This window comes from Prorops nasuta, unplaced genomic scaffold, assembly GCF_024137725.1.
Source record: "Prorops nasuta isolate Cenicafe-Biocafe unplaced genomic scaffold, Cenicafe_Pnas_1.2 PNAS00022, whole genome shotgun sequence".
In the NCBI taxonomy this organism is placed as follows: domain Eukaryota; kingdom Metazoa; phylum Arthropoda; class Insecta; order Hymenoptera; family Bethylidae; genus Prorops; species Prorops nasuta.
The window spans coordinates 3468924-3478526 of record NW_027116819.1 but is presented as its reverse complement, the minus strand read 5'-3'; the positions used below and the strand labels follow the sequence as shown (position 1 = coordinate 3478526).

The following is a 9603-nucleotide window of genomic DNA, read 5'->3' as shown; positions in this document are numbered from 1 at the left end:
GGTGACACACTTGGGGTCAGGGAGTACTTTTATGGGACTGGGGTAACTCACTTAAGGTCAGGGAGTACTTATATGTGACTATGGTAACTCACTTGGGACCAGGGAGTCTTTCTATGGGATTAGGGTAACTCATTTGGGGCCAGGGAGTACTTCTATGGGACTAGGATATCTCACTTGGGGTCAGGGAGTACTTCTATGGGACTAGGGAAACTCATTTGTGATTAGAGAGTACTTCTATGTGACAGGGGTAACTCACTTGCGGTCAGGGATTAATTCTATAGCACTAGGGTGACACACTTGGGGTCAGGGAGTACTTTTATGGGACTGGGGTAACTCACTTGGGGTCAGGGAGTAATTCTATGGGACTAGAGTAACTCAGTTGGGGCCAGGGTGTACTTCTATGGGACTAGAGTAACTCACTTGTTGTTAGAGAGTACTTCTATGTTACTGGGGTTACTCACTTGGGGTCAGGGAGTAATTCTATAGGAATAGGGTAACACACTATGTTTTGACTGTGTGAGTGTGTATAAATCAATATTCATGTAAGGTGATTATCAAAAATGAATACACATTAATTGAGCCTTATGTTATACGTTTATTAGGCTCTAGGGGAAAAAGCTTACGCAAAAAACCCCGTCACTTTGATGTTACACTTGTACAATTACGAATATAAAGAATCTTGTGAAAACTAAATCTTCCTTCGGCCGATATCAATCTAACAGTGAGTTGCCGGCACAAACGAAAAGCGCAATTGCCTTTCACTTTTGGTCGAACGACATCCTATTGGTTCTCATTAGGCGTCGAACAGTAGCGGCCGTCAAGCCGCCGAACAGACTTGGATGACATGTACGTTCACGCCCATCTCTACGACGCACATATGCAAACTACGAAGACTGTTCCTACGGAACATCCTCCCCTCGCTAAACGTGTGCGTTTTGATAAAAATTCATTGTTCCAATGGTAAAGGGCACAACATCTTAACACTTCTTTTGTATGTTGATGTAGACGTTTTAACTGTTGCTGATCGAACGACTCCATCATCCCCAGGATGTAGCTGGATGACTCTAGCAAGCAACCATTGCATACATGGTAATCCGTTGTCCTTGATTAGCACAACGGCGTTGATTTTGATGTTTTCTTCATTTTTGACCCATTTCTTGCGACGCTGTAATTCGTGTAGGTACTCTATGTACCATCTGTTCCAAAAGTGTTGTCGAGCCTGATTAATAAGTCGCCAGGAAGACAGTCTATTTTGTGGTGTGGTTGTTACATCCATTTCGGGCAACATAGTCATGGGCTGACCTATTAGAAAATGGGCTGGTGTTAGAGCTATGGGATCATTAGGATCTGATGATAAAGAACAAATCGGTCTTGAGTTCAGGATAGCCTCGATTTCTATTGTCAATGTGTTGAAATCTTCAAATGAATATAATTGATTGCCTACGATACGTTTGAAATGATGTTTAAAATTTTTTACTGCTGCTTCCCATATGCCTCCATGATGAGGACTTAAGGGAATTGAAAAATGCCAATGAATATTTTTGACTATTGAAAAATTGTGTATGAGTTCCCTTGATTTGTTTGTTTGCAATAATTGGTACAATTCATGGAGTTCATTATTTGCTCCAATGAAATTGGTACCATTATCTGAAAATATGTCATCAGGAACACCACGTCTTGATATGAATCTCTTTAAAGCAGCTATAAAAGCTTCAGTGGTCAATTCACTCACTACCTCTAAATGAATAGCCTTTGTCACCATGCATATAAAAACACTAACATAGATTTTTAACTTTCCGCGATTTCTATACTTTTTTTCTTTGATAAAAAATGGTCCACAGAAATCTACGCCTGTATTTTGAAATGGTCTAGCTTGTTGTATTCTAACGGCAGGGAGATTTGCCATTTTATAATTCATTGCTTCAGCTCTATACCGAAAACATGTCACACAATTTTGAATGATTTTACGCACTTGATTCTTGCCGTCAAATATCCAAAAACGTTGTCTTACTATAGACAATGTGGATTGTATTCCGGTATGATGATTATCTATATGTGTTTGACGAATAAGTAGATCCGTGATAAAGCAACGCGATGGCAACAATATAGGATGCTTACATGAAAAGGAAATTTTTGCCTTATTCAATCTCCCCCCTACTCGTAATAATCCGTTTTCGTCAATAAAGGGACTAAGAGAAGCGAATGTTATCTTTAAAGATTCTCTTGAATTCTTAATTTCTTGAATTACTTTGTTAAAGTAAATCGTTTGTAATAATGTTAATAAACAAATTTCCGTGTCTCTAAGTTCTTCCTTAGATAACAAGCCTTTAGATTTTGACTTAAAGCGTCGACAATATGATATTACACGAATCATTTTTGAATAAGATGAGAATCTCTTAAGCAATTCTAAATTTTTAACGCATATTGTCAAATATGATGTGCATTCACGCTGCTCCCGAAGAACAACATCCGAACTCAAGTCGATGGATTGATTAATGGGTTGATTGATGATTTGAGGTGGCCAGATTGACACCTGCTCTTTCAAGAAAGAGGGCCCTGTAAACCACATTGTATTGCGTAAAAAATCGTATGGAAGTTGTTCACGTGATAATGAGTCAGATGCATTATTCTCCGAAGGCACGTGACGCCACTGTTCTATAGATGTATGAGTTTGAATCTCAGAAACACGGTTTGCTATAAATACTTTCAATTTTGCCGGAGATGATCGCAACCAATACAACACTATCATTGAATCCGTCCAAAAATATGTGCTATTTATTTTGTGGGTAATATTACGAATAACTTCTAAATGAAGTTTTACTAAAAGTAAAGCACCGCATAATTCTGCACGCGGAATTGTTAATCCTTTTAATGGGGCAACTCGCGATTTTGAACATAATAATCGACATTGTAACTTCCCTTCTTGATTCATTGATCTAATGTAAATACATGCCCCATATCCATTTTGACTGGCATCACAAAACCCATGTAATTCTATAATCTGTGCGCCTTCTATCAGTAAGCATCTTTCTAATTGCAAATCATTTAGTAAGCTCAATTGTTGTGCGAATTGAGACCATTTTGTATGAACGTCGCTAGGAACCGATTCATCCCAAGATACATGACAGTTCCATAGTGCTTGCATTAAAAGTTTTGCATATAATATGACAGGCCCTATAAGACCCGTAGGATCATATAATTTTGCAATTTCTGATAGAACTATTCGTTTAGTTAAAGTCGATTTTGTTGTTGAAAGTGATGTGGTGTTAACTCGATATAAAACATTGTCAGTATTTGGCATTCAGAACATTCTCAGCGTTTTATGAATAGTTTCCTTACTTAAACCCATTTCGGTGTCTGTTAGTTTGTCAGCCAATCCTACCAGAGATTGTTTATCATTCGATGCCCATTGACGAATTTTGAAACCACCACAATTTAAAAGATCAACAATTTCGTCTTGAATTCCTTGTATCTCTTTTATCGTTTCAGCACCAGTAATTAAATCGTCGACATATAAATCCCTTTTTAGTATTCTTGCCGCGATTGGAAATCGTAAAGCTTCATCGTCTGCTAATTTTTGTATAGTTCGTATTGCCAAAAAAGGTGCTGCTGAAACACCGAACGTTACTCTATTTAGTTCAAAAGTACGAACAACATTATTTACTCGCCATAAAATACGTTGAAATTTACGATCTTCTTCATGTATAAATATCTGCCTCTACATTTTCTCTATGTCGGCGGTTAATACATATTTATGAAAACGAAAACGTATAAGCAGATCAAATATTTTGTCTTGAATTGTCGGACCTGTCATTAAAGTTTCATTAAGTGATACCCCTGATCGTGTCTTAGCCGATGCATCAAACACTATTCTTAATTTCGTCGTGGCACTACTAAGTTTAAGTACACCGTGGTGTGGCATATAATAGCCGTCATTATCAATGTCTGTAATTTCGGACATGTGTCCCAGATCTAAATATTCTTGCATAATTTTTGAATAACCTTTTTTAAATTCAGCATCATTATGAAATTTACGTTCTAACATGTTTAAACGTCGCAATGCTATAATACGCATATCACCAAATTCCTTTATTACGTTCTCTCTAAAAGGTAAGCGAACTATGTATTTTCCAGTGTTATCACGACTAACTGTTTGTACGTAATGTTTCTCACAAACAGCTTCTTCTGTTGATTGTGATTCTACAAAACCTGGTTCTTCAATTTTCCAAAACGCGCTTAATTGTTCTGACAAACCTAACAAATCACAATTAATATTGTGGAATGACGTTGCATTGACTGAATCTCCCGCTATCACCCAACCAAGCTGTGTTTTTTGCAAAATAAGATCACTGCTATTATTTGATAAATTTATCTGGCCAATTGAAAACATTGAAAGAGTCGCACCCGAGCCTATCAAAATGTCAACAGGACGCGGTAAATAAAATTGAGGATCTGCCAATTGCAGCCCCCTTGTTATTGAAATCGAATTTCTAGGAAAAATTTCAGATGGTACTAAGTTTGCTATATTAGATACAGTTAAGAATGTAAGAGTTTTTTGATAATCTGAATAGATGGATCGAAACGTTATTTGTACTGAGTGACTTGTAGTAGCGCTCATAGAACTTATAGTGTTTATTGATAATTTACATGGTTGTCTCGGAAGATTTAGTCGTTTCGCGAATTCTTCCGTTACGAAATGTGCCGTGGCACACGTATCTAATAGGGCGCGTCCTCTTACAAAATTTCCTTCTTTATTTTGTGCGCGTATCATAGCACTCATTATGAGTGGTTGTCGTCTGATTCTTAAGTTGTCTGATGCTGAAAAAAGAACTATGTTATTCTCTCTCAGTCAACTAGAAGAAGTATCATTTTCCTTCTCCTTGTTTTTGTCTGTTGATGTCTTTGTATTGTCTGTACGATCAGCTCTAGGAAGATGCAGTTACGTATTATGGCGTCTGTGACAAATTTTACAATTTGAACTATGGCAAGCACCTGGATGCTTGCGTAAACAATTCGAACAATGTTTAGCCCTTTTTATTGCATCAATGCGTTTAGGTACCGACAGCTTTATAAAGTCTTGGCATTGAAATAAGTAATGTTGTTGTTGACAAATGATGCATGCATTGGACACATTTGATACGAACGCATGAACCTTACCAGACCCTTTATGCTTCTTTGTCGGAGGTTGAACCTTCTGCGAATTTATATCATTAGATATAGATTCTGGTAATTCGCGCTTTGAAACACGAATCGCAGTTTGTGCCATAAAATCGCATAATTTTCCTAAAGTTGGTAGTTCGTCGTTTTTTAATTCTAATTCCCATTTTTGGGAAGTTTCATATGGTAACTTCTGTTCAATTAGATATACAAACATATCACAACCGACGGATGCCCCTAATGATTCAAGCGCACTATGATGTTGTTGCATTGTATCAGAAAGTTCTATTAGACCGTCGTGTGTTTCAGTTTTCAATTTCGGAAATTCACAAATTGCCCTTAAATGTCTCGAAACTATAAGCCTTTGGACTTCATATGATTTTTGTAAGAAATCCCAAGCTTTCTGATAGTTTTCCGAACTATCATCGTAAATAACGATCTTTTCAGCCGCTTTGACTATTAATCCTGACCTTAAATGTATTAATTTTTCAACGTTGTTCAAATCATCGCGTGCATCAATCATTGATTGAAATGTATTCTTGAACGAATACCACTTTTCATAACTTCCGTCAAATTTCGGTAAGTCTGCTAACGGTAATTTCACGCGTCTTGTGGTCGACTGCGCACTGTTCTCTACACAATTAATAATTGGTTGATTCGTGTTTGTTTGTACTTCTGGTTCAATAATGCGTTTTATTGTAGTTGCTATTGTATAAAATTTGTTTTGAATATCAATGAATTCTTCTGAAATGACTTCATCTTCACTGTTTAATATGAGATCGTCATGTATGTTTTCGAAATTGTTGTATTTTTCAAAAAGTTTGTCGTATCGTAGTCTTAAATTTATAGTATCGAGGTCTCTCTGAACTACAAGATTAGTTAATTGTGTGATTTGTCCTTTAAGTGCGGTTTTTAATTTATGAAACTGTTGTACAATTTGTACAGCCATTTTTGATGATAATAATTGACTATATATTAATATGAATTGAAACGATACTTAAATTCGTGTGTTCCTGGATAGATATCAGCTAATTCTCCTTCACTCGACAGGTTCTTTGATGATATCCTCATGGGTTTGTTTATTAGTCTTTTCCAATAAGCTTTTCTCCACTACTGTTTTGTTCACTAAAGTTTGTTCACTAAACACCTCACCTCACAGGAGGCACCAAAAATTGTTTTGACTGTGTGAGTGTGTATAAATCAATATTCAGGTAAGGTGATTATCAAAAATGAATACACATTAATTGAGCCTTATGTTATACGTTTATTAGGCTCTAGGGGAAAAAGCTTACGCAAAAAACCCCGTCACTTTGATATTACACTTATACAATTACGAATATAAAGAATCTTGTAAAAACTAAATCTTCCTTCGGCCGATATCAATCTAACAGTGAGTTGCCGGCACAAACGAAAAGCGCAATTGCCTTTCACTTTTGGTCGAACGACATCCTATTGGTTCTCATTAGGCGTCGAACAGTAGCGGCCGTCAAGCCGCCGAACAGACTTGGATGACATGTACGTTCACGCCCATCTCTACGACGCACATATGCAAACTACGAAGACTGTTCCTACGGAACACACTAGGTGTCCAGGAGTACTCTTTGGGACTAGCATATCTCACTTGGGGTCAGGGAGTAATTCTATGGGACTACGGTAACACACTGGGTGTCAGGGAATACTTCTATGGGACTAGGGTAACACACTAGGAGTCCAGGAGTACTTCTATGGGACTAGGGTAACACACTTGGGACCAGGGAGTATTTCTATGGGACTAGGGTAACTCATTTGGGGTCAGGGAGTACTTCTATGGGATTAGGGTAACTCATTTGGGGCCAGGGAGTATTTCTATGGGACTAGGGTAACTCATTTGGGGTCAAGGATAACTCCTATGGGATAATGGTAACTCATTTGGTGTCAGGGAGTACTTCTATGTGACTATGGTAACTTACTTGGGGCCAGGGAGTACTTCTATGGGACTAGGGTAACTCACTTGTGGTTAGAGAGTACTTCTATGTGACTGGGGTAACTCACTAGGGGTCAGGCAGTAATTCTATAGGACTAGGGTAACACACTAGGTGTCAAGGAGTACTTCTATGGGACTAGGGTAACTCACTTGGGAACAGGGAGTATTTCTATGGGACTAGGGTAACTCATTTGGGGTAAGGGTGTACTTCTATTGGACTAGCAGATCTCACTTTGGGTCAGGGAGTACTTCTATGGGACTAGGAAAACTCACTTGTGGTTAGAGGGTACTTCTATGTGACTGGAGTAACTCACTTGGGGTCAGGGAGTAATTCTATAGGACTAGGGTAACACACTAGGTGTCAAAGAGTACTTCTATGGGACTAGGGTAACTCACTTGGGAACAGGGAGTATTTCTATGGGACTAGGGTAACTCACTGGGGGTCAGTGAGTATTCTATGGGACTAGGATAACACACTGTGTGTCAGGGAGTAATTCTATGGGACTAGGGTAACTCACATGGGGTTAGGGAGTACTTCTATGGGAATAGGGTAACTCACTTGGGGTCAGGGAGTACTTCTATGGGACTAGGGAAACTCACTTGTGGTTAGATAGTACTTCTATGTGACTGGGGTAACTCACTTGGGGTCAGGGAGTACTTCTATGGGACTAGGGTAACACACTGGGTTGTCAGGGATTACTTCTATGGGACTAGGATATATCACTTGGGGTCAGGGAGTACTTCTATGGGACTAGGGTAACTCACTTGTGGGTAGGGAGTACTTCTATGGGACTGGGGTAACTCACTTGGGGTCAGGGAGTAATTCTGTAGGACTATAGTAACACACTAGGAGTCCAGGAGTACTTCTATGGGACTAGGGTAACTCACTTGGGACCAGGGAGTATTTCTATGGGAATAGGATAACTTATTTGGGGTCAGGGAGTACTTCTATGGGATTAGGGTAACTCATTTGGTGCCAGGGAGTATTTCTATGGGACTAGGGTAACTCATTTGGGGTAAGGGTGTACTTCTATGGGACTAGCAGATCTCACTATGGGTCAGGGAGTACTTCTATGGGACTAGGGAAACTCAATTGTGGTTAGAGGGTACTTCTATGTGACTGGAGTAACTCACTTGGGGTCAGGGAGTAATTCTATAGGACTAGGGTAACACACTAGGTGTCAAGGAGTACTTCTATGGGACTAGGGTAACTCACTTGGGAACAGGGAGTATTTCTATGGGACTAGGGTAACTCATTTGGGGTAAGGGTGTACTTCTATTGGACTAGCAGATCTCACTTTGGGTCAGGGAGTACTTCTATGGGACTAGGAAAACTCACTTGTGGTTAGAGGGTACTTCTATGTGACTGGAGTAACTCACTTGGGGTCAGGGAGTAATTCTATAGGACTAGGGTAACACACTAGGTGTCAAGGAGTACTTCTATGGGACTAGGGTAACTCACTTGGGAACAGGGAGTATTTCTATGGGACTAGGGTAACTCACTGGGGGTCAGTGAGTATTCTATGGGACTAGGATAACACACTGTGTGTCAGGGAGTACTTCTATGGGACTAGGGTAACTCACATGGGGTTAGGGAGTACTTCTATGGGAATAGGGTAACTCACTTGGGGTCAGGGAGTACTTCTATGGGACTAGGGAAACTCACTTGTAGTTAGATAGTACTTCTATGTGACTGGGGTAACTCACTTGGGGTCAGGGAGTACTTCTATGGGACTAGGGTAACACACTGGGTTGTCAGGGATTACTTCTATGGGACTAGGATATATCACTTGGGGTCAGGGAGTACTTCTATGGGACTAGGGTAACTCACTTGTGGGTAGGGAGTACTTCTATGGGACTGGGGTAACTCACTTGGGGTCAGGGAGTAATTCTATAGGACTATAGTAACACACTAGGAGTCCAGGAGTACTTCTATGGGACTAGGGTAACTCACTTGGGACCAGGGAGTATTTCTATGGGAATAGGATAACTCATTTGGGGTCAGGGAGTACTTCTATGGGATTAGGGTAACTCATTTGGTGCCAGGGAGTATTTCTATGGGACTAGGGTAACTCATTTGGGGTAAGGGTGTACTTCTATGGGACTAGCAGATCTCACTATGGGTCAGGGAGTACTTCTATGGGACTAGGGAAACTCACTTGTGGTTAGAGGGTACTTCTATGTGACTGGAGTAACTCACTTGGGGTCAGGGAGTAATTCTATAGGACTAGGGTAACACACTAGGTGTCAAGGAGTACTTCTATGGAACTAGGGTAACTCACTTGGGACCAGGGAGTACTTCTATAGGACTAGGGTAACACACTGGGTGTCAGGGAGTACTTTAACCCACTAACGCCCAAAATTGTTATTTCCACACGGTCATGTTTGACCGTTCACCAATAATGCTACGGTTATGGAAACCGTACAAAAATTCATACCCGACTATTTTCGAGTGTGCTCTTTCCGATTTTATCACTTTTAGA

General features: G+C 39.7%; 2 protein-coding genes across 2 annotated transcripts; both read right to left on the bottom strand.

Annotated features, from left to right (window-relative positions):
* Nucleotides 1–817: 817 nt before the first annotated feature.
* Nucleotides 818–3301, bottom strand: LOC136781333 (uncharacterized). Its single transcript, XM_066740185.1, has 2 exons — nucleotides 975–3301; nucleotides 818–920 (listed from the first exon to the last, which is right to left on the bottom strand). The coding sequence occupies exons 1-2, from the start codon at nucleotides 3299–3301 to the stop codon at nucleotides 818–820; spliced, it is 2430 nt and encodes an 809-aa protein (XP_066596282.1).
* On the bottom strand, nucleotides 3302–6106 carry LOC136781332 (uncharacterized). Its single transcript, XM_066740184.1, has 3 exons — nucleotides 4972–6106; nucleotides 3723–4818; nucleotides 3302–3629 (listed from the first exon to the last, which is right to left on the bottom strand). The coding sequence occupies exons 1-3, from the start codon at nucleotides 6104–6106 to the stop codon at nucleotides 3302–3304; spliced, it is 2559 nt and encodes an 852-aa protein (XP_066596281.1).
* Between the last annotated feature and the right edge of the window lie 3497 nt (nucleotides 6107–9603).